General features: G+C 36.7%; 1 protein-coding gene across 1 annotated transcript; it reads right to left on the bottom strand.

The window, feature by feature from the left end:
* Positions 1 to 1,126: 1,126 nt before the first annotated feature.
* Positions 1,127 to 21,135, bottom strand: MANEA (mannosidase endo-alpha). Its single transcript, XM_065056535.1, has 5 exons — positions 20,863 to 21,135; positions 14,020 to 14,612; positions 10,360 to 10,469; positions 7,051 to 7,127; positions 1,127 to 6,358 (listed from the first exon to the last, which is right to left on the bottom strand). The coding sequence occupies exons 2-5, from the start codon at positions 14,567 to 14,569 to the stop codon at positions 5,722 to 5,724; spliced, it is 1,374 nt and encodes a 457-aa protein (XP_064912607.1). The 5' UTR covers positions 14,570 to 14,612; positions 20,863 to 21,135; the 3' UTR covers positions 1,127 to 5,721.
* Positions 21,136 to 26,800: the final 5,665 nt, after the last annotated feature.

The raw sequence follows: 26,800 nt of genomic DNA, 5'->3' as shown, positions 1-26,800 counted from the left end.
TCTGGATAATCCATTATTTTCACAGTATTTTTTAAATGTGACTAATATGAAGTCTAAAAAATGAAAGCTATAGGAGCTTTCTGTTGTATTGTTTCCTGCATCTACTATGCCTAGCTGAAGAGAACAAACATGAATCCAGTCTTTCTTCCTTATCTTTCACAGAAAGAATGTACTGAAAATACATTGCCATACACTGTATAGAAAGTGATCAGATTAGATAAACCAAAAAGGCAATAAATACTGTTTCATTGTTATCTCTTATTTCTACTAAACTCCCATGAAGCTACATGAAATACCCTAGGAGATATTTTATCTACTAAAATGCAGAAGTACATCAGTTTCCTAACAGAGTGTCCATTACAGACATGTGCCTAAGTCTAAATTTCAAGTACACCTTGTGTTGGTTACCCATTGCATTTCTTGAGACAAGAGACATTTTCAGGAAATCATTTGCATCATGGAACAAAATATTCTACCTTAATTATAGGGAAGAGTCACAATGTGATACACAAAGGAAATATTAAGTGATGAAATTCATCAACATTTTAAAATACTTTTGATTCACATAGAGAAATACACAGCACTGACTGTGTGTGTGGATTGGCTTTGACCGCTACCAATGTAGTTAGTTTGCTGGGAATAAGACGACATTTTTCAAATACCAAGAAGGTAATTTCACATTTTTGTGAAACTTAAGTAAAACGGCAACCTTTACCTTCCATAGTTTTATACCTGAACAGCAGAATATACTATCAGAATGCAAAAAATACTTCTTGGGTGCCATTGTAGTATTCATTTGTAAACCATTCTCCCGAGAGGCTCATTATTTGTGTGCTCATCCCTCTTAATCTTCTGTATGAACTATAAACTATATTTTTCAAAATACAATAGTACCTCAAGACTCAAAGACACCCACAACACTGTGCACTAGTGACCGCACTTAGCAGCCGAATAAGATGTAATACAAATAGGCCTAAAAACTTCAAGAGTATTGTCTGTTTAAAAAACATTGTGGTATGCCTGTTGCTTTCAGTCTAATTAAAATCTACACACTTACTGTAACAGAAAAGTAAAAATTCACTTTCTAAACTCATATTATTAAAAAAAAAAAAAAATCACACACTCCTTTTGAATCCCACTTTGGGGGCATTTATTTATTTTCCATGAAAGTAGTCATACATAAGCAACTAGATTTTTTGTAAACATCAAGGGAATTAAAAACATTGTTACTCAGAAGTAGCAGAATCCAGCCTGTAATTATAACACAACAATGTGGTACTTTAAAAATAATTACTTCGTTATATGCACATATATAATATATAAATAGACACACACACACACTTGTTTTTATATAGGCATGTAAGCAAATGCATCTCTGCCACAGCCAGGTGGAGTACTAAATGTATTTTTTTTAATTCATGTTCATTACATAGCAAAGATACACTATCCATCCACAACAAAATCATACCTACACAATATCAAATTAATGTCTGGCTTTTCTGCAGTGCCAATAATCTTGTAGATTCTCTTTACTGACTATTACAACTACAAATTCTCAGTTTATGCAACATTTAACATGCTGGTCAAAAGTAAAAAAGTGATGAAACAGTGACACTATCTTAAGCAGGTAGAAAGATGAGGACCAATACTTGTAAAATACTTTAAGACTGGGAAAGAGATTTTCAGCTTACATTAACTGGTAAATCATTTGTCTGTAAATACTTCATTTTTTTCTTTTTAGGTACACAAGATTCACAAAAAAAGTGCCCTTAAGTACAGTATGTCCTTGTCCTTGTGCCCAGAGACACATTTTCCTACTAGCAACACAGTGCTGAAAACAGTCCTGTGAAATGTTCTCAAGAAAACCCGAGAGCCATGTGTAAAACATGTTAATTCAAACTATGCAGAGTGCAAGGTTCCTAATAAAAATGAGTTCACTGAAGACCCTTCTGCTCCAACCACCTCTTAGGAGACACATCATTGGCACCTTGAAAGAAAGGCACTAGACAAACATGATGAAAATCAATACGAAACTACATTCACAATAATCTGCAACTTGCCACTGAAATAGTAACAGCATATGCACGCATTCTTTCCCTCAAAATTCAGTACAAGGTTATAGATCTGAGAAACATGCACTACTATACAAGATTTAATAGAGATTATTATTTCAGAGATGATGTATTAAGCTTCAGACAGGTCACCAAACTGAAAGAATTTACTTGGTAACAACTGACAGAAGCAGAAATGAACCTATAGATTTTCTTTTAAAAATAAGTTCTCTTTTCCCACAAAGACTTGCTAGTTGTCTCAGAAACCATTTACCCTCTAGGGATACTCAGTATGTGATCAATAACTTCAGGTATTTCTATATTTGCAGAAGCACAGCATAGCACAATCTGTATTCAAACTTCCCATAGTGTTTCTTGCCTAATCTATATAAATGCAGTACATAACTCACAGTACTATAACATACTATAAAAAGATGGGTCAAATGCAGTTAATCAGTGTAAAAATATTAAGAGTAATCATTACAATATTTTTTTCAATTAGTCATGAAATAATAGGGGTTTGAAGCCAATTGGAAATAGGATCCAGACATTTCTTAAGCTCCATTTCAGATCTGAAACTCATAATACTCCTCCTCCCCTCCTAATTTTGGTTGCACACTGAAGTATTTTTTTTTTCTTTACTGTAACTGTAAAGCTTGGAGCAATCGCCTTGTAAATACATTCACTTTTCTCCTCTCTCACTGCAGTAACTGTGCACTTGTAACAATCTAATTCCTTTGCATTCCTACAAATCCTCTCCAACAGACCTATTTTTATTCAAATTTCCAAAAACTATCACAACTGCAGTAGCAGTCTATCAGCAAAATCCTCCATTCCCTGTAACAAGAAATAGCACTAATATTTAAGTACAGAGAAAGTATTGGGCAGGCAGGTGGGGTAGTTCTAGTAGCTGCTATTCCATCAACTCTCTATAGAATCATCAAATTAAATTTTAAACTCTGAAATATTTTATCAGGTTACATATTTATATTTTAAAATACACCAAGCACATAAAAATTCAGTAAGTGCTGAGGGGCAATGAATTTCTAGGCACTTAATTTTCATTATTTTCTAACGGAAATTCTGTACATTCTTCTAAAAATCCCATCAGACACCAGTGTGACACCACTTTATGGCAAGGACTAAATGATACCTTTATAGTAATTAGAGACGTCTTTTCCAAGTAATGAAGATCCATTACACTGTTACCATTAATTATATTTTAAACAAGACAGATCACCTCAGTTGTACAATACTCTGCAACACATGTCAAATGTTTCTATAAACAGCAACAAAAGGAGCAACTGTTTTAGTCACAGAGAAAATAAACTGCCACTGGCAGAAAGTAATGAGCTGAAAACTGAGTGCAAGGTTGTCAAGACTAGTAAAGTGCTCAGACAACTACAGTGAGGAAAGACCAGTAGATGACAAAAGTTTAAGCAAATGGAAAACAAAGATACTTATCCTTTCAAAAGTTTTGCCCTCAGAAGGTTTTTTTTTATAACACATGAAATATTTATATGCAAAATTTCAATAATTCCCTTACATTTAAAATAAATATATGGGCTCTTCAGGCTGTACAAGCATAAACATTTAACGCATTATAAAAACAAATTATGTACAGCTATTTAGGGGATTTATAATAAAAACATATAAATCAGTTTCCTTAATAAAGGGATTGAGTGGTTAACTTAGAAGTGGTAACAGTCTAGCAAGCGCTTCATACGTCTCAGACATTATTTTATGACTGTGGTCATACCTATACTACACTTCAGTTTATCCATTTGAGCCTAAATAAATCAAAATAAGCATTAGAAAACATTTATTTCAGAAGCACTTTGGAGTTTGCAGAAATGCAGCAGGAAAATGCAAAAAGTTATGAAGAAATATTAGTAAGACTACAATAGCTCTAGAGATGCACTTCAACATGCCAGGTTATATATCTGTCACCCAATTTCTGTATTTTTTTTCAAGCAGCTGAAGGCATTATATGACACCTCATCTCTCTAGCAACTGCAGAGAAATGACAAGAGAATTAAACCGTAAATAAGTGAAAGATACATAAACGAAGCTTTTTCATACCAGAAAGACTCTAGAAAGTATTAGTAGTAACTGGCTTATATTTATTTGGAATGACAAAGGTTTCTGGAAAAAAACATACTATTTTGGTTTTTTAACCGGAAGTCCTCACATTCACTTACAACTTCATAGAAGATTACTGTGAGAACTGATTAAAGAGTGTAATTTCCTTGGGTCCTGCTGAAAACAGTGGAATTCTAGTGGTCACAACAGTTCCAGCATCTGAAATAAACCACAGGAACAGCACCTTGTATATAAATAAAAAAAATCCAAACCAAACAACTAAGGAAAGCTAGAGATTAAACACTTGCTGCAAATAAACAGAACACTGCAATTTCTACTATTCAAAAGTTGAGGACTTTTCTATGAAGTTGCATGAAAATACCAAAAAAAGGATTGCTGAGGAAACACATCCATGGAACTTGATAGTTTCAAGCTGCATTAAGAAAAACAGTTAATAATCACAACATTATTAAAGGTGAGACTCTTAGATCTGAAAGTACTCGTTTCCAGCCACAACACAGGCTTAAAGGTAATGTTGGTAGGGAGCTTATCTGAACGATAAGAGGGTTTTTGTATCTACTGTTCTGAATGCTGGAACAACTAGATGAATTATATGAAAACAGAAAAATCAGATTTCAAAACAAACTAACGGGTAGTTGCTGTCATTGCTGCGAAACTAGACTGTTCCTAAAACAAAAAAGAAGTTCCTAAAATTTAATTATTGTAGTACTAGTAAGACATTAGCTTTCCAATCCTTAAACATTTTTAAAAACACACAAACATTTTTAAAAACACACTAGATCTGTGACTGCAGTCAGTTAGCAGAAAAACATAACAATGGAAACTTCAGCATATTTTTTGCATGTCAAAAAAAGTCTCTTTCACTCTCAGTTTCAAACACTTTTTAAAAAAAATTTAAAGTAACACAGAAAAAATTATGCTGTACCATGTACCAAACAGAACAAATTGAAGTAAACTAGAAATCTTTCACTGTTTTTTTGGAACTTGATATTTCAAATTTTTTTATTTCTTTTTTTTTTTTTTTTTTAACAAAACACACTAGTTTTGCATCACACATACCTCTTCAGTGTTTTAACCACAAGCTAACTGGATGTTAAGAATTACTTGTGTGCAAAGCATTAAAAACAGTAAATGCAGATTATTCCACACACTACAGACACACATCCTGCAAGAAGCTATCAGGATAAAAATATAGATTACAGCATTACTTTGATTAGAAACACAACTACAAGAATAAAGGAAGTAAGTATAACTATGCCAAATTTTTCTTCTATTTTAGTCATGTAAAATTATCTCATGCAGATGTTCTGGAAGCTCAGCATGCAAGTCAACAAGTTTAAAAAACAAACAAACAAACCCCAGCATTTTCCCTGAATATTCTTGAACTACAATATCCAATAAGACAGAAATGCCAATATTCTTATCTTTTCACTGTTCAAAATTCAAATTCAGTAGTAGTGCATATACATTCAAGAGATAAAATATAAAGACATTTAATAACAGACTTTCCAACTTTCAGTTTGTCAATGTACTCAATGTGTTAGGAAATAACTGCAGCAGCAACAGCTCACATAAGCCACTGTTCTTGTTCTTTTCTGTACTTCTCAGACCACTTCTGAGTAAGCTCTAGGTAAACATTTGGTTTATGTGGCTTATAATCAAGGTAAACCATCTGTCCAGTCCGTTTGGGGACAGCTTTTTCAATCTGAGTGCCCTCATGCCATTCATTAAACGACGTAATAGAAATAACTTCTGGTCGCACCAAAAGGGCCGCACTGAAGGCAGTCTCGTAGTACTTCCCATTGACGCGATTACGAGTGTTGTGGTTGTTCCACGGTCGGATACTGGTATCAATATACCCTGGCCCCACACTTGGAATAAACATTAAGTTGTTGCTATCACAAAAGGCTTTTAAACTTGCCCAGTTATGATGAGATGAGCCATAGGAGAAGCCATTGGTGGCAAAGTACGTGTACATTCCATCAAAGCCACTTCTGTGAATGTCATGCTTATGTCTTTCTTCTACAAGAAGTGCAATGAATAACGCATCATACGGAGTATTTCGAATAGTCTGGGATCCAGAAACAGTTAACAGATTTGCCCATATTTCGGGAATTGTTACGTAAGAATCATAAACATAAAACATGGGAAGAAATCTGCCTGTGCTGGTCTTATGCCTGTAAAAGGCTGGATGGCCTCCATATCTATAAAGCAAACAAGTATCATTAAGACAAAATTTGCCATTTGGAAAATAATGTTTTACAATCTGAGCTGAAGGCTTTTCCTAACAACTACTTTTAAAAGACAGTGTACGCTCTTCAAAACATGGCAATTCATATCCATTTTCAGTCTGATGTTTGCTGAAGTATTAAGTAGCGAATCTGCAAAGAACCTTTAAATCACTACAAATTAATAACTTAGTGTCATACTGTGCTATCGGTATTACTTTTCTCTGAAGAGCAATTCTCTAATTCGGTTTGAAATAAGACAGTCTAAGTAGCATGATAAACAAAATAACTAGTAGCTGTAGAGAATTTGTTAAACTGAATTAAAAATCATTAGAGGTCTAGCTGCTAGTTTGTCACTATAAAAACATATGTTTAATTTATTTATCATGTAGCTAATACTTTAACGGCTTTAATCTGAAGTATTATGACTTGTGATACTAATGAATGTTGAAAGCAATTTACATTTGAGTACCTATGTAAAATTCACACTTCCGTATTTAAAAACCAGAATGAATTTTGTACAACAGAAATAGGAACTAAGTTTCTTATAGTTTTCTTCAGTCTCAGTGCACATTTTTATATATTCTTCCAAGTTTTAGATAACATACAGAAGACCCCTAAACTAGCACGTAACAAACCCCAAAGGAAACCATTTTGAAAGCACTCACTTGTCAATTATGTATTTGACATTGTGGTACATACTGCGATCATCTCTATCTTTGTAAGGTTCAATATGAAAAGTGACCTGAAAGATGAAAACATAGTAAGAGCAACACAGATGTAAAATACTATTGAATACATGGGCACCGCATATTATGTGAAGCAAGTATGAGTCACTTTAAATATAGTTCATCTTCACAGAGCAAACATTTTTGTTAGTCTATTTTGAGAATAATCCAACTTTAATGCAACTCCTGCACTGATAATATTAGAAGGTTCAGATCGAAGAAAGTTTGGCGATAGCGTAAATATTTATGTTTTTTACATTAAAACAAAAAGTTGCTTTTGTTTTCCCTAGGCTACAGTGAATTACAAGCATGCTTCAGAGAACTTAGACTACAGCAGAAACTAAAATTTGAAATAAAATATTATCTATCAAGTGTCAAAGAACTGATTATCCAATGAAACATTTTAATATTTAATTTCTAAGAAGTGTATTACATTTGCTATAGATAATTCTCCAAGGAGAGTTTTTAGTGTCAAAACAGATTTTAAAATATGAGATATGAAAACTTTAATTTAAAATTTTATAAAATTTATCAACAGCAATAAACTCTTGGAACTAAATCTAATACAATGTACTGCTACTGCTCTGAATTTCAAGGTTGAAGCTTATGGAATTATTTAACCTATACATGTGAAGTCATTTCAGTGTACAGAATGCCATTGTTTTAAAAAATACTATTAAATTGAAGATCATATTAATCCAACCAACTAGTTTTTCAGAACCAATTTTAGAACAGAATGCATTTAATAAAGTTTCCAATAACTCTGCAATAGTAGCAAATTTCCACTGTAGAGCCAATATCTATGTCTATTAAGTACAAACTATAGAAAAATAGAGTGTTAGACCAAATCATTAGGACTGACAGGACAGGCTGAAAAGCACTTTTTTACATTTCACACTACCAAACCCAGGCAAATCAAACAGAAATATCTTTTAGCAGACATATTAGAAATGCAATTTCTAAGTTAGTTTTGGTCTACTGACATTTCTGACACTTAACTGTAATAATTTACTCATGCAAGAATGTTTAAAAACATTACACCAGTAAAACCCTGGTACTATCTATACTTAATATCTGTATTCCAGTGATTATTCCAAGCAATAACAGTTCTATCCATATTCCAATCATCACCATACCACCACAGGCATTTTCCTTGGTAGCTTATTTCATTTTGCCTTGGCTCCTTTGATAGACTTGAATGCTAACAATTTCATGCAATCATAGAACCCTAGAATGTCCTGAGTTGGAAGGGACCCACAGGGATTATCGAGTCCAACTCCTGCCCTTGCACGTGACAACCCCACAGTTGTCCAGTCTCTTCTTGAACGCTGTCAGGCTTGGGGCCGTGACACCTCCCTGGGGAACCTGTTCCAGTGCTGCACCACCCTCTGGCTGAAGAACCTTTCTCTAATGTCCAGCCTAAGCCTGTCCCTCCTCCTCCCCTTGTGAGGAAGCTGTATGCCACTATGAGGTCTCCCCTCAGTCTCCTCCAAACTGAACAAACCAAGTGACTTTAGCCGCCCCTCATACAGCTTCCTCGCCAAACCCTTCACCAACTTTGTAGCCCTCTTCTGGACACTCTCCAGTAACTTTTTATCTTTTTTTATCCTGTGGTGCCCAGAACTGCACCCAGTGCTCCAGGTGAGGCTGCACCAGTGCGGAGCAGAGTGGGACAATCACCTGCCTGCCCGGCTGGCAACGCTGTGCTTGATGCACCCAGGACATGGTTGGCCCTCTTGGCTGCCAGGGCACACTGTTGGCTCATGCTCAACTTCCCATTGACCAGAACCCCCAGATCCCTCTCTGCAGAGCTGCTTTCCAGCAGCTCATCTCCCAGTCTGTATGTACAGCCAGGGTTGCCGTGTCTCAGGTGCAAAATCTGTCACTTGCCCTTGTTGAACTTCATGTGGTTTGATACTGTGAGAGACAGTATCTAAGGCTTTGCTGAAATCCAAAAAGGTTATGTCAACAGGCTTCCCTTGGTCAACTAGGTGGGTAACCTTGTCGGAGACGAAATTAAGTTGGTCAGACAAGACTTTTCCCTCATGAACCCCAAGTTCTTTTAAGTGCGAGGAAGCTCCATGACATGATCTGAAAATTTTGGGTAAGGACAATAATTTTTTTCTTTTTAATAACTATTACACATGTGCAACTTATGTCACAAAATGCAATTCACACAGCATTTTTAACAGTTGCAAAATTACTTCTGTATCTGATTTAACCTTCCTGCTTGTCAAAGAATCTGCAGTTGCTACTACTGACAGGAAATTTCTCTGAGAACCTGCAGCTGGTATGACCAACTGAAATAAGAGCAGTTGAACAAGCTGTATTTTCAGTCTGCAGTACAGACAACACTCTCCAGAGATGAAATATATACAGCTACTTAGATAATTTTAAATATCAAATTTATTACTTGGCAAGTCTAAAAGGCAATGTGTGTGTTCTTTATCCCAAGGTAAAAGAAAAGTTTTACTCTAAAAATAAACAAAATCAAACCACGATTTCAGATTATACTGATCAATCCATCTAATCTTTAACTGTTTTGATATTTCACCTATTTCAGGAAGCTGGTAATTTAGCCTTTCTATCCTTTCATGTCCTGGAGTAACCTGAAGTCAGAGAAGCACCCCTCTGACCTTACTGTCCAAGGCAAGTGTTCCTGATACCTTCTGGAAAAAAGACTTCCATTCAAACTAGAACTTCTAAATTCATCTTTATTATTCATAAATGCTTGTTCTTGACTTCTATGATCCGTCACCCACTAGTTATGCAGTAATGCAAAAAGATTAGATTTTCTTCTTTCTCAAAGTTCCTTAGTTTATAGATCATTGTATCCCATAATATTTTGAAATATGTAATACTTCCCTCAACTCCCATGACTCAACTGAAAACATCATACTGTCTCATTTTAAAAACTATTTCCTAAACAGGAAAAAAAATCCATAACACCATACTCTAGATTTGGTAAGCTTTAGATCTGAACGAAAACAGAAAAAAGAAAAGGCAGGTTATAATATTCTAGTCTCAAGGCAATATTACTTAGGTCTTCTCAAAATTCACTGTAATTCAAAGGGCACTTATACCTGCTTCTATGACCCAAAAGAAGTGCAACATGACAAGAGACAGAAACAGAAGCCACCATCACATGACAAGCCTCCCTACTCTATACCATGAGCCAAACATAGTCAACACTTCATAAGGTTTACTTTCTTAAGTAGTCCTATTTCATGCATCTTAAAAATACTTTACCTTTAGACTATACTTGTGTGCATAATCCAAAATAACGGGCACCAAATCATCAGTTGGTTCTCCATTTTCATCAGCCATACCTGGTGGGTACCATGAAAGCACTATTACACCTGAAAATAAAAAAACTTAAGTTTTAAATAGCGTTTTTTAACATATAACATGTACGTTGTAACACTGTCATGAGTTATCATTACTGTTTGATGTGAAATGTACGTAATATAAATTAGAATTTCAAATTACCTTTTAACCAATTACAAAATCTCAGTATTCTCATAGTGGATTTTAACTTATTTGTTTAAAATACAACAAAACAGTGGTGAGATCATCTGTCAGGGGGACAGATTTGTGCCCTGTGTCCCAAGCCTAACACTTGGAGCCATTCCTTCCCACTTTTCAGCACAGCATCCTAACCTCCAGGTTGTACCAAGAGGATGAGAACGCTTCCAACTAAGGCATTATAGCTATGCCACAGTACAGCCAGAGAACATCAAGATACACAGGGTTAGAGAACACTCAAAAGATGAGGACTATGTGTGTGCTCAAAGAGATCCTTTCATTTTATGAAACTTTATTCCCTATTTCTGCATTGTACCTCTGGCTCCACTACGAAACAACCACTTCATACTAGAAGCAGTGACTGTAATCTCACAACCTTCTGTCTTGCTAAATGAAGTTACTGTGCTGTAGTCCACCCTTCCAACTATGTGAAATTAGTTTTTAAATTTATTAGCTAAAAAAATGCTTGACTAACTCTCAATAATTTAAGGATCCCACTATTCCTGTCAAAAAGGATAACAACAGATATTATGACCCTACGCTGCAAATTTTTCTGAGGCTCTCCATGAAAGCAAAAGAACACCTACCTCTTCAAAAAGGCTAAACTCTTGCCTTCTAAAATTAAAATGCTGTCAGATAAACAAGTTAGACCTTTTATGTGTGCAGCTGGAAATAATATTGGAAATAGGTAAGACAGAAAAAAATACATGAAACAGTGAGGTAGGAATATTTTACTAACAATACTATTTAAAACACATGGAAGAATAAGTCAACGTGATTCTTTTGAACTAGGTAAAGATTTAAGTACACAAATCAGATCACTGAGATAGGGTACTATTCACTGTAAATTTCATCTATTTTAGTAACTTTTTAACATTTCTGACTAAAAACTTCAAAACAAACAAGTCCAAAATTATGAAAAAGAAAGTATCGATTAGAGTGAATACATCATCATCTTGAAATATCAAAACCAGAAATTTGAGCTCACTAGACATAGAAGGTAGTTCAGAATCCCTCAGCACATTCTCTCCATATTATACCGAGAATCACAAATAACAGACTATCACGAGAGATAATCCACTTCAGGACAAGAACAACACAATATTTTACCACCCTATCTTTCATTTCACACAAAAGGACAAAATTTCAAATGAGTAAAATGTAAAGGACAAGTAGAACAGCAGCAATAAACTCAGGTTACAGTCAAGGTACCTTGAATATAACATCTGTCAAGACCCCTTTCTGTACCTTTAGGAAACAGGAAAAAGTTCAAGAGACAGAACTGTTCACCAAGGAACCTAAATTCACATTTGCACTGTTCTCTCCGTGAGAAAGACTCCTTAATACTTTATTTCCCGTGGTTAAAATAATAAAGTTATGTACCACTTCAGGAGTATAAAGGATGGACTTGATGCCAAAACCAATAGCATAAACATATTTAAAACCAGAGCAGAGTCATTCAAGACAAATTAAGGACTTCAAATTGGATGACCATGAAAACAGGCTGATGCAAAAAAATAAATTCCATGATGCAATCAGAGGAATAAAATCTATTGTATTAGATTGTTAAAAATTAGGAAATTAATAAATAAGGAAAGAATCGTAAAACATAAGAATATAAAGAAGCATTGCACGAGACTCCTGCTGCTTCAATCTCTTATATGCCTTTGATCACTACACAATAATGGCGGAAAGAAGCACTTACATGTTTCTGCTTTTGTGGCATCCTTGATAAAGCCTCAAAAAAGGCTAGAAGAAAAATTACTATTTGACAGAATGTAAATTGCAGTCATAGATTAGACATTGGCTAAGAGATAAAAAGAAGACACTGTAAATATGCAAAAAAGTATCATTCTTATTAAAGAAGATGCAATATCTGAAGTAATGACCCAAGGAAAAGAAAGTTGATGACTTATGTTGGTCAAATCTAGATGGAAGAGAACAAATTCAAGTGTACTTAAATCCATAAATCAGAATAACAGCAGAAAAAGCATCACTTTTGACAAATATCAGTAATATTTTACAAAGAGTATGCCACCAGAAGCATGAACTACTCATTCACATTGCTGAGTTTCAAATGGAAAACTCACTTAAGGTACTAAAAAAACCCTTATTTTGCAAAGCACTTTTCCTAGTATTTGGCATGTTTTCCACTAGCCATTTAGCTTTATCAGACATTTGCATTAAGAGGAGAAACATCACAGATTCTTCTAATGCTATGAGAGCCCTCTCTGCTTTCATCACACTACCATGCATTATTTTGCTTTAGATAAGACTAAACAAGTGCTTACTGTGAATTAATACCTGTGATTTCTCTGCAACAGTTGTTCCACTGTTGCTGGTGTTCCTGTAATAGAGTTCTCATATTACTGAAAAGGGTGAGAAATGTTTGTATTAACGCTTGTACAAAATACAGGTTAGGTTAAAAACCAGGAGAAAACAATGACCAGGAATTAAACATTATACAAGTAAACACTACTAATGAGAATATAACAATTACATTGAAACTTAATGATTAGGTGAATGGAAGTGATTCAACTCAAGATGATTAGCACCCTGAAAAATACTATGACCGCTGGTCATTTTGCTTCAACTACATTTACACAAGCTGTTCAGGGTTTAATATCAACCTGTATGACTCCTTAAAGGCGAACATAAAAAGGACCATAAAGTCCAACAAGAAAAAAATGACAGCACAAATATATTGAATATTCTAATGTATATAATTAATCCTATTTAGAGAAAGGGAACATCAATTCGTATTGGATAAAAATATACTTTTGGACAAAGAAATAAACTATAAGTAGCTACATTGAAACTATTATACCCAAATTCAAGAAGGTTTGGATTAGACATTTCCATAGTTAATGAGAACACCTACAAACACACTGCATAAAATCTCAATTGTATAACAGCTATAATCCTACAAGGTCTTTGACATATTAATTAAATCATAATTGTTATTAAACACAAAGAATTTAAAAAAAAAAAAATTCTATTTGAACAGATGGCTCCATGGCCGTGTTAATATGATTTTCTGAAACCTGTTCTTAAAACTGAAGTATTCATCTCCAGAAATTAAATACACAGACAATATATTCTAGCAATGGTTTTTGTATTTTCTACATATGGTATCAGTATTTAACAGTAAGTCATGAAATATATGCACCTACAGGATTACAAATATAATGTTTCTGTGCTGTTACATCCATTAGACACAGCTTTGAAGATGTGGGGTTTAAAAACTCAGAAATACAAAGACATTTACTAGTTTCAGACATCTTCAGAATTACAGAGAAAAACAAAAGAATGGGTCAGTTGTGTTCATTCACATATTTAAGGCTGGATAAATGAACAACATGCTGAAACATTAACATTCATTACCAGTTGAAGCTGAACGCATTTGTTTCATGTGGGCTTCTATGACAGAAGGGTCTTTGGAACTGTAAGATCCGAGTTCAGGGTAAAAGTTGGCCCCGATGTCCTCAGGGGGATTATGTCTTCCCTTTGGATAATTGTTTGCAATTTTGGGATCCCAATGTGGCAACAATGGATGGTTCCAGTGAATATATTTACCATCAAACTGTGGATTCCCAAACCAACTATAGTAGAATATGTGAAAGTTATAATTTGGAGAAGACAGCTCTTCTTCCAGCTTGTTGACAGGAGGCAGAGATGCTTTCATAGTATTGACTGCGATACTATGCAAATTATTGACACGCGTCACAGGATCTGCTTGAACCCTGTTCAGTGAATTCTGTTTACTGTCTAAGAGCACCGTCCGTTGTTGAAGCTCGGGCAACAAACCAAGTCCAAATGGATCCCCAAAACCAGCTCTGTCAGGTCTCAGAGTCTTCAAAGCCATCATTATGGAGCAAATAAACAAAATAAAAAGCAACAAAATGATGCATGTTCTTCTGCGAAATCTTGCCATGATGTCATAGTTCAGAATCCAAACAGAAGGATTTTGGCCGCAACTGATCAAAAGACAAATATTTTAAAGTCAGACTTCTTATTACCTAATTCAACAGTATGAAATGCTTAACAAAATTTTTAGCTAACTGAAATAATACAGAGAGAAATGTGATGCATACACTGAGTGCATAACTAACAGCGCTTTTTTGCAGGGAGAGAGGAACAAAAAACTTTTCTGCATTTGAAAATATATGTCAGGTTCTGAGGTTCTATCACCAAGGACTCACATATTTTATAAAACCTCTTATTTTTGAACTTCATTGTTTTCCTAAACCAAATAAATCCCATTAAATGAAAATTCTGGTTACATGATTTCAGAGGTATGTTTTGACAAGTCTGATAGAAATAGCTGCACAGAAAATAGAAGAAAAAAAGCAGAAGCCATGAAAGGAGAATAATGCAGCAGAACAAGAGTAAAGGACAAAATAGGATATGACAGAAGTACAGCTTATGTTCAGATGTACAGGTTTCATTTACTAACCTATTTAACGGCTTTGGACCAACCACTTTGTGATTAGTTAACCAATACACTGACTAAATACTTTGGCAAATTAAACTCAAAACAACGATGATTTGCAACTTCACAGATCTAAAATTCTGTTTTGTTTTCTGAATTATGTAAACAATAAACCAGCATAACATTAGGGATGTACCTCTACCAGAAAGCCTGTGAGTTAGCAGCTGGCAGCCTGTTATTACAATGTCACTGCTGTGACACTTCATGTAGGATTCCAGGCTTAAGTTAAAAACCAAGACCAATACTAGACAGCAAGATTTGAGCCCTGAGAGTAGGGTGGGGGGGGGAATAAATATAACAGAATGCCTGATTATTTATAACTTTAATTCCTGTTCAACATTAAATGCAAGAGAGCCAGAGAAAATTATTAACGAAATTTAGGTTACCACAAAATTACATAGAACAAGGTTTTGCATAAAACTGACAACACTAAACTGGAAAATGTTAGAATAAATTTCTGATTCAACAGCCACTAGACACAGCAGAGCTGTGACCTTGTATTTCTGTCACTGACCTCTAAATTTTAGAATCTTACTTTAATTTACTGAGATATACGTGTTGTTTTAAAATACTTATAAAATACCTCACCTTAGTTTCCCACCAATGTTCTTTACTACTGTTAAAGCGCATGCAGCTCAAAACACTATTTGTTACTGCTATCATAATTTCAGATAAGAAAATTCAGAATATGCCTTTTAACAATACAGCCTGAATTGGATTATCAGTACGACACTGCCAAAACCAAAAGTTCTCCTTCCAACCCTAATCCATTCATCCTGCTGTCTACTCTTAGTTACCTCTGGAATTCACCTGATTTTCACAGGAAGGTTAGTCATACACTTCAACAGCAAAACCCTGTTAGCAATTCAAAAATAAACAACAAAAACCCCTGTATGCACTTTGTAATGTTTCCTTTGTTAGAGAGCTGACTCAGCTGAATGAGTATCACTGCATTAATGCCAACAAAAGAGGTAATAGCACAGATGGGGGAAGGGAAAAGAACAAAAATGCTGCTCATCATTTTGCCCAACTGGATTGTGAAACCATACCTTTGGCTACTGTCAGGGAAAATGACAGCTCATATGCTTATAGAACTTCATTTAAGACTTTTCATTAACAGATTTCACATCACTTTACATCAAATTACAGGGTTCTTTTTCTATAGCTCATAGTCTACCCCAAGATATTAGAATTTTGTCAGAGAGATTATTTGGAGTCAAAAACATTTTCCCTTTAGTAAGAAACTAACTTTAAATACATTTAAACTATTTCTACTATTTTTTCTGACCTTTTCAGCCTTCTTTCTAGTCTATCACGCTACCCCTCTCCCTGTGAGTTTAACTCAATTTTCAGATTAGGCAACGTGAAGTTTTCTAAAGGGTCAGGATTGTGGTTTTTCTGTGTGGTTGGTGGTTTTGTCTTTGTTTTCCCACCCCCCCCCCCTTTTTTTTTTTTTTAATAAAAACAATCTTACTCACCTGACTAATATATTAAAGTATTCCATTTAATTTAAGTCAGATACTATTGATCCTCATCAAGCAACATACAGGACTTACAGTGATAAATTACTTCTGCAATTATTATTTTATCTCTTCTGTAAAAAATAATTCACGACTGTATTGTCTATAATTAGAATGTTCATAAGGTCTTTCATTTGGGCTTTCCCATTCCATATTGAAGAAAGTATTTCTCTTTATTCTTTGCTTGACATATCTGCTACTAAATTCCACCTCATCAAGATTTCATTAACATAAAATGTTTTTTTCTGAAGTGTCAGCAATTGATCTTAATGCTCCATGTTCTTATTTCAACAAGTATTTTTTCAATGCAATATTTATCATGGAATTATTTTGAAAAATGAGCAGCACACTTCCCAAAATTTGACTACCATCAGGACAGACCCTGGTCTACCATAACATATTATGAACCTGTAGTATGCTTATATAGAGGCTCAGCATCAATGTGCAAAATTTCTAGAAGCGACACTCATGGTAAAAGCTTATATTTTGGGGAAACATCAGTCTTAAGGATGACATAATATAGATGCCTATACCGTAAATGCTGCAGTGAAGAGCTACAGGTTGGCAATGCTTGCATTATGTCAATCTTATTCCGAGCTACTCTGTAGAGACAGTGACAGATAAATTACACTCATCACGACTAGTGCCCCAGCAGAACAGTAATACTGGGGAAACAGACTGAGCAAACATGCCATGTGAAACAGCTACCTGAAGTTATGTCCATCCTCAGAACTGGAAAAATCTTAGAATACAATTCTGATTCAACAGCCATTAGAGATAGTACAGCTGTGATTTTGTATTTCTGTCATGGACATCCAAATTTTAGAAAATTACTTCAATTTACTGAGGTACACAGGTCATTCCTACACATTTAGGAAGTATTCTGCCTTGGAATGTTGGGTTCATTTGGATCTAACAGCAATTCCCTTCCTCAGTAGGAAAAAGTCACCCTGAATAACTTCAGCTTTACACAGATTAAGATCTAACACACAGACAGTTACCCTGACTCATACGATGACTTGTTAACTAGTCGCAGATGTTGGATTCCAACCCCAGATCACCAGTCCCTGCCTACAGGCAAAGAACAGGTCCAATGCAGAGCAATGCTTCATCTAAATAGTGAAGCATCTTCAGCTATTTTGGGGATCAGAGACTTCCTGAACAAAAGGTTATTTACTTGTAAAATGTGTAAAACCACCATCTGTTTAGAAACTAACCTGCCAGCTTAATTGATGCCCCCAATTCTCAAATTAGAAGGGACTTGAATACAGTGTGACTTTCAACATGCCTTTTTTTTTTTCCAATTTTGCTCCATATCCCTTTTCCAAAAACTTCTGCTTTCTGCCAATTCAGCTCACAGCTAATGCAGACAACCTGACTAGAGAACTACTATCATCCCTAAATCCAGTTCCTGAGCAGTAAAAATGAGCTCAGAGGTCAATACTGTGAAATTAAAATTGTTCACTTCACTCTGTCTGTTACTTTTTTGTTTTTTACATTTTTGAATCACCCAGTCGCACTTCACTTGGAAGTCCTTTGGCAAATTTTCTACTGAAAGGGGATTGAAGTCAGGATCTTCAGTTAACTCTGGCAATGTACTCTGCACTACCACACACACTTTTCCAAATCATAGAATTGTAGAATCATTTCAATCGGAAGAGATCCTTAAGATCATAGAGTCCAATCATAACCTAACTCTAGCACTGAACCGTGTCCTTAAGAACCTCATCTATACGTCTTTTAAATACCTCCAGGGATGGTGACTCAATCACCTCCCTGGGCAGCCTGTTCCAGTGCCTGACAACCCTTTCCATGAAGAATTTTTTCCTAATAACCAATCTGAACCTTCCCTGGTGCAACTTGAGGCCATTTCCTCCTGTCCTATCACTTGCTGCTTAGGAGACCAACACCCTCCATGCTATGACCTCCTTTCAGGGAGTTGTAGACAGCGATAAGGTCTCCCCTCAGCCTCCTTTTCTCCAGGCTAAACAGCTCCAGTTCCCTCACTTGCTCCTCCTAAGACTTGTGCTCCAGACCCCTCAACATCTTCATTGCCCTTTTCTGCACTCTCTCCAGCACCTCTTTTCTGTACTGAGGGGCCCAAAACTGAACACCGGATTTAAGTTGGGGCCTCCCCAGGGCTGAGTACAGGGGTATGATCACTTCTCTAGTTCCGCTGGCCACACTATTCCTGATACAAGCCAGGATGCTGTTGGCCTTTTTGGCCACCTGGGCACACTGCTGGCTCATATTCAGCCGGATGTTAATCAACACCCCCAGATCCTCTTCCACCAGGCAGCTTTCCAGCCACTCTTCCCTGAGCCTGGAGCACTGCCTGGGGTTGTTGTGACCCAAGTGCAAGACCCGGCACTTGGTCTTGTTGAATCTCATACAATTGGCCTCAGCCCAGCTATCCAGCTGGTCCAGATCCCTCTGTATGGCTTTCCTACCCTCCAGAAGACCAACACTCTCACACAACTTGGTGTTGTCTGCAGACTTACTAAGGGTGCACTTAATCCCCTCATCCAGATCATTGATAAAGAGATTAAACAGAACTGGCCCCAATATTGAGCCCCGGGGAACACCACTTGTGACCGCCCGCCAACTGGATTTAACTCCATTGAACTGAATCATGAATTCTTACCTTCAGGTCTAGACCCAAGGCACAAAATTCAACTGACATATTTTGTTTTCTCTTTTTATGACTACAGACACTACAATATGCTTCACTGCACATTAGAAAAATATGTAACTTTAAACATTAGAGAGTAGACTCTGTATTTCCATAACATTCAGTTCCATTCATAAAAAAAAATATCTTATTCAGTTATTTTTCTTTCAGTTTGTAAGCTGCTATATAGACCTAAAACCCTCAAATAAATCTAAGTATATTTATCCCTCTATGACCATCTCTGTTTCAAATTAATTTGTTTCTCATGTAGGAATAAATTTTATGAAACTTATCACAGTAGTATGAAATCTCCAGCTGTTTTTCCTAAAACAAAAATTACCTCCATTAAGAAAAAAACGTATCCGTGAAAAAAGCTGAAATATTTTCTAAACTGTTCCTTACACACAATAGCAAGCCTACCTCAAGGATAACCTCTCCCTTTCAAGCTCATACTTCACAGTGGTGTTTATTTTGCTCCCTCATCGCTGCTTTTTATACCCTTAAGCTATCCTGTTTGTCCTATCCTTCTGTTTGTCCTTCCCACTAAATGAAGAGTACAGATGGACAGAAGACAATGTTTTTCCCCCCATCACGTTTCTCCAAATAAGGATATTTCTTTAGTAAAAAAAAAAAAAAAAAAAAAAAGGGGGGGAGGGAGGCTTTAACTACTCTAGTTCATTTTGGTCATATGATAACTCAGTTTCAATACCCCTATATGTTGAGGTTTTTTCCAGTTCTACTGATTCCAAAAGAGAAATACGCAATGCAAAGTAAGCATGTTCAGATAAAACAGATGTATTTATTTTAGTAACACCCAGCAAATACTAAAAAAAATCCACATTTGTTTTTGTGTTCCTTAAACATAACAAAAGTGCAATACAGAAGAAAGCTCTGAAAATCTGACTTTCCTGATGAAAGTGTAAGATCATCCAAAAGTCACTTTGGTTGGTAGCTCATGGCTGGTATTAAAGCTTTCCAGTTAAGTTTTCTAAGCTTAGTTTCTGCTAAGATTTCTCGGCTTGAAGGAACTGAAAACTCTGAAGTGACAGATCAGCACGGGCAGCGGCGGAGCCAGGCTGTTTCACAACAGCTCAGAGTGAGAAAGAAGAGCGAAGCCACCTCGCCGCGTTGCTCCCCCTTCATTGAGCAAGCCATCAAATTACGAGCCTTTACGCTTTTCCCTAACACCGCCGAACCAAGCGCCAGCCCCCTGCCAGGAACCGAGCACCTGCCGCGGGACAGAGATGCAGCGAGCGGCCTCCGCAGGCGGGAGGGCAGCGCCCGAGGGGCGCCCCCGGCCCTTCCGACAACGGCTACGGGCGGGGCCGGGCGCCTTCCCCCCTGTCCCGACCTCTCCCAGCCCCGAGCTTTCCAGCACGGCCCAACTCCGAGGAGCCCCAGGGCTACGCCGCGGCGCCCGGCCCAGCCCGTCTCCGCGCTGCCCCTTCCCCAGCCCCCGGGGTCGGCGGCAGCGCTAGCAGGGCAGGTGGGGCCCGGACAGGGCCGCCAGAACAGCTGTTCCACGGGCCGCTGCCGTTACTCACCCGCCCGACGCATGGGCGCTGCCCGGCGGGAAGCGGGGCGGGGTCGGTGGGCAGCCGGGCGCGGCGGCCGCGGCCCGACAAGCCCCAGCAGGCTCCGGGGCGACCTCACACCGCTCCGCCGAGGCGGTGACGAGGGATCGCGCTTGCGCTAGCAGGCACGCATGCGCGGGGCTGGCCGGCCGCGGCGGTGGGGAAGCTCTTTTGCGAGCGAGGGGGTGGCTGGTGCCCCGTTAACCGCGTCTGTGACCGCGCTGTTCGTGCGTGGCCGTGAGGCCTCAGTGCCGGTAACTGCTGGCATGTTGGGAGAAACCGAGGTCATCAGCCGGGGGGCTCGCTGGGCATCCCTGACTGTTTCCTTCCTGTTTTTTCTCCGAGGAACGGAAGTGGGCAGCTGGGTGCTAGAGCCCATAGGCTTTGAAATAGCTTTATATATATATTTATATTTTATTTATTTATTTATTTATTTTCTCAAAAGCCCTACAAATTCTTCAGTTCTTTAAAATTCCTTGCTCTAAAGAGAGTTTCTTTTTGGCCAGGGAAGAACTTGCTCGATGGCGATAGCTGAATGAAGTCCATGGCTTACATCCATGGATGGTGCGCGATGAACTGCGATGGGTGGTAGTTCACACTCTGGGTTAGAACACGGCATTTGAGATGGTGATGCGTTGCGAAAGTTGGTGCGTTGTGGCGATTGCCCGTCTTTATACCCTGTCAGCTATATGGGAATAAATCAGAAGAAAGGTACACGGGTGAAGTGTGATAAATACTCCTGTAATACAGGCATTTTGTAGTTGTGTATAACTGCAAAAATGTAAAAATGTTTTCACACGCTACTATTTCATGTGTGCTTTACTCTTTCCTTTTGCAAAATAGTGAAAATGGGCTATAAATAGTTTCCATAATGAGATTAATAACCAAATTAATGAAAAAATTATACCTGTTTTTCTACTGTAAAATCAGAAGAAATCTGTGAAAAAGAACACGAGCGCTTCAGATTGACTGAACACAAATTGTTGCAGTACGTAAACAATACAGTTTTCCCATAGAAAGAAAACATTTTTTTCCCTTTATTGTATGAAAAGTGACTGTAATGAGTTGGATCCCTGTGGTGTAGTTTGCCTGCTTGTGTATTTTTTCCTTTTTTTTTTTTTTTTCCTTAGAACCTCTCTAAGCCCCGAGAGAAATAAACAGTGACCAGAATTGCGGTTTCATTGATATCAATAGCAAAACTTTCATTGATTTCAACAGAGGCAGTATTTCACTTCATATACGGATGAAAAGACTTGAAATGAGTGTCTCATACTGTAGGTATAAACAAGATAAACACATAAATTCAACAGCTCCCATGGTTCTCCTTGAGTTCTGAGAAAAGACAGGCAGAATTGCCTCATGATGTTTTTCTTTGTGCTGTCTGATGGAAAATAATTTTGCAGTAATACTTATTACTGATATTTATTGCGTGTATCTGAGTAATTTCATTAGAAGGAATATGTTGTAAGTGATTTGGGAATGTCATGCTTTAGTAATAAATGAGTTGGCATGTGAATAGACTGGAGATCAAAATTTGAAAGCTTGATATCCATTTAATTTCCTCTCAGTCTTACAAAATTTCTCTTTCACTGCATTTTCCTTCTTTTGTTGTCTTCTTTCTTGCTTTACCGTTTTTTCTTTCTTTTTGTTCTCTGTTTCAAAAGAAAAAATAGTATAAATGTGCTCTTCTGTTTTGTGGAGAACATAACTTTAATTTTCACTTTACCATGTGGAAGAACTCCTACTGGAACTAAGAAAGTTTGTTTGAAAATAAGATAATCAGAAAGCTTAAGAGAGGGAAAAGTAAATCCGAAGCTCAATTTGATCATGTTTCATTAAGAGTATGTGTTTACAGGATAAAAATTTATTAGTGTTAGGAAAAAATACCAAAGGAATAACTAAAATGTGTTGTTCTGGCATAGTCATATTATTTTGAAACACCTTTTGGTGAAAAGACTAAATCTACTGGCTAAGATAAAAAACAAACAACAAACAAACAAAACAAATAACCAAACAAAAAACCCCAACAACAAACAAACAAAGCCCATCAAAACTGTTAAATCACACAATTTCCTCCAGGTCTTTCTGCATAGTTAGTAAACTAAGTAATTATGTTCAGTTTTAGCTTACGTGGAACAAGAGAGGTTAATATGACTGTCGTAATATTATTGGTTAACTTTCTTTTTTAACGTCTTGTGTTATATTTTTTTTTCCTTCTTGATCTTACGCTTATTTATTTTTCTGTCTTAGATCAAGATGTACCTTTCCCTAGCCTGCCTTCATTGTATGTTCTTATCTTACCTGCAGCTTCCATCATTTTCTCCCCATTATATCCTGTAACTTCTCACTTGTTCTGTAGCAGACTGTTCTGGCTTCAGAACAGACAAAAAAGAGGGAACAGCCTATGCTTGTAGCCTTTCCTTCTGTTCTCAATAGTCCTGTCTGTCTCAAAATCATCTATCTCTCTGTTTTCCTTCCAGTAACCAGTCTGAAATTCTGTGAAATTCAAAACAAAAGCCAGGATTAGCTAGAAAAAAGATTGGCATTGTAGCCATTGGAAATATACTGTACTCACCTCAGGAAGTTCCATTTACTTTTTGTGTGTTTGGGTGATGCAGGCAAGTAGAAGTTTCCTCTACTTACAAAAATAAGTCATCTAATGTAGCTAATAAATCTGGAACACCAAAATATGGTATACTTTGTTAATATAGCAGTGTCTACCAAGCTTATTGAACTGTGTGCTGTTTTATATCCTGGATTTGTATGGAGGTTATTTGTTGGGTAATGAATGCAGAAAGTATAGTGAACATCACTTATGTTAGCATATATTTGGATATGCTTTTTCCTTCTTTCATTTCTTACAAAGTTTAAGAACCTTTCTGGAAAGGTTTAGCCAGTTAAAATGTGATTCTTTCTAATGCTCTTTTGTTCCAAGTGAAGTTACATAATAGCTTAGAGAGTGAGGGGAAATAATTTTTTCTCTCTGCCCACAAAAGAAATGGTACAGAAAGAATTTACATATTGTTTTCAAGATTTTCTGTGGAGTACTAATCAGTGTACAGGTGTGTTTGATTTGGAGTCTCATCTCTTTCAGAAATTAGAAGCCTTATTTGTGCTTCCTCTCAGGTTAAATGAACTGTGATGAGACAACGGTGTTTTCTTCTGGCAGAAAATGCAATTCAGCCTAGGTAGTGTTATGCGCTGGTTTGGTTTGGTTTGTTCTTTTCCCAGCAGTGGAAGCAGAAGAAATAGTTCTTCAAAGGAAGATGAATGTTTAGGTGAGAGGGTGATAAATGCTTTAAAAATATCTGAGTTAAGTGGTATTGGCAAGAAAAGGAGCCAAAGCAAGGGTGAACTTAAAAAAAAAATTACACATTTAGCCTGTGGGTAGTCTTTAAAAACATATCCATTTGGATTCAGAATGTTCCAATACCATTTAAGCATCCTTAGTTGGGTTAGTATTAATAGAAGAAATAACTGAATAGTATTTCAACACATTTCTAAGAGTAATTACACATTTCAGTTGCTAGTCACCCATTAATGCATGCAAACTTTCAGAAGAAATAAATTGTTGACATAGAAGACGATTTATATATAGAATGCAAATGCACATGCATGGATTTCCCTTGCTGTATGTTCAAACAGGCTGTAGGCTTGCAGTTTTAAGAGATCCCATTTTAGAGTGTCCATTAGATTTCTCAGGATAGAGAAGCCTAATGCTTTTCTTTTATGGTCAGGACAGCTCTGCAGGATGAAAAAAGGTCTAGTTTTGTAAGGGAACCAACAAAGATCGAGATTGCATAACCCACGGCAAAATTAAATAAACTACCACCACTGTTCCAAACTGTGAGGTTTAAAGGGACCAGGTGCTTAATTATACATGAATATTTTCATTGGTAGCGTGACTTTTCTTTGTGGAATATTAGTGATGAAGATGTACAACTGTCAAACAATGTGCTGCATTTGCAATTCCAACTTTTTACTAGCTTTTATTTTGGTAATAAATGAAACACTAATAAATTTCACATTAAGACATGTAACTGTCATACTAAAGCTACTACATTTTCATTTTTCATTTTGACCACTAGGTACATGATTAATCCATTGGTGAATGAATAGTAACGAATGTACAGTTTGTATATTTTATTTTTTAAGGATTGTTGCTTGACATAAGTTATTTGTCTCATTTCCAAGTAAACAACATTTTAAAATTTGTAGTCTTATGCAAAAATATTGTCTCAAAGTAAGTCAAAGTTATGCAGTATCTTAAACCACCAAAAGGAATTGCATGGCTTGATAATGATAGTGCAGCTGTGTGCGAAAAGGCTACAAAGAAACGTAAATTTTGCCTCATCTGGCTGCACTGTGGAAGGTGCTGGTGTTGAAGGAGTCGCAAAAGAATGGGATGGAATATGTGAAATTAGACAATGGAATGAGGATTTTCAATAGTGGAGGCACTATGAAGTACAGATTTTCCTCATAAAGAAAAGCAAAAAAAGGCAGTTTTTTGTTAAAAGTGTTCTTGTCTTCCTTTCCAGTTAGTTTGAACTCATAAACTAGAATGGGAAGTGTTTTACCATTTTTATTACAGTGTTGTTCTGCAAAACAACATTGTTTCCATCTGTATATCTGTGTGGATGTAATTGAGATGCCTACAACGTTAGGTGCATATTACTGACTAGAATTCATATTGTTCTTTTAGCCATTTTCTACACAAACTGCACCTGAAGAGCTATTCTGCCTACCAAAACCTTTTCCTGTACAGGAGGTCTCATTTTGGAACATTGTTAGAATTTGGCATATCAAAGCAGGATCATGGGGACCAGGATACATTAAGAAGGTGCATCAGTTCACAAAAATAACTGTTTGTACTGTATAGCCAAGCATTACTGCCTGGAGGGTTTCCAAGAGCATGCAGTAATTTCCGTAATCATGCAGTTAAAACTGTCTGCATCATGAAGGCATCTGATTAATTTGAGGATTTTATTGTTTTATGTGATGAGAGAGGGATGAACTCCATGCAGTTAGTTTTACACTCCAGACTGTAGGCAAACTTGGCAGCTGATTTATCACGAAGAGAAAAAGAAACCTCACTGAGCTATCACATGATCGAGCATTGCAGTTTTCATTGCTACAATCACTAACAATTTTTGACATTAGATTAGTGTTAGAGCATGATTCTCTATTGTTCAGTACCTCTATAACAATAAGAATTTATTTCCTGTAGCATCTAATTGGATGAAAGTGCTTCTTAAAATAGATGAAAAGAGATACTGCCTATCCTGAGGGCTTAGAAACTTCTCAAGCATGATTCAGTGTGGTGTTAGAAGTGAGAGGCAGTCGTAGGCCATTAATGGCTTTCTCCTGTCTTACTGACATTTTAATATTGGTACTACCAAAACTGGAATGAAACACAAGTTCTAATTGGCCAGCTTCTTGTAGGATCTGCAAAATAAATTGGTATGAATATAGACCTTAGTGGTACTGCAGATTAACTCAGGAGAACACATGTAGAATATTGGAAAATACAGACAATTGCATGGATGAGTGTGGAAGCTGGTAGCAAACTGGGTGCATAGATTTCATGAATTTTTTTTGTTCTACTGGAATAAATGTAATAGTCAGGTATGTAGTTATTTCTGTTTTACCCTCAGGGAGCAATATTGTCAAGAGGTGTCATGGAAGTTGGTGCTCACTTGGAAATATTTAGATGACTTGATTTTTCTGGGAATATAGTGTCCTTCTTTGGGGAAGAATGTCTTTCTCTAGGATCTGTTAGGAAACACCCAGACTGTTCAGTCTTAGGAGTTATTGTATGACTCACTTTCCACCCACTTCTTAAAAATCAGCTTATGTGAGCCAGTTAATGAAAATACAGGTCACAGCATAGATGATGCCTTGAAAATCA

This window comes from Columba livia, chromosome 3, assembly GCF_036013475.1.
Source record: "Columba livia isolate bColLiv1 breed racing homer chromosome 3, bColLiv1.pat.W.v2, whole genome shotgun sequence".
Classification (NCBI taxonomy): Eukaryota; Metazoa; Chordata; class Aves; order Columbiformes; family Columbidae; genus Columba; species Columba livia.
This window is presented reverse-complemented; position numbering and strand designations above follow the sequence as displayed.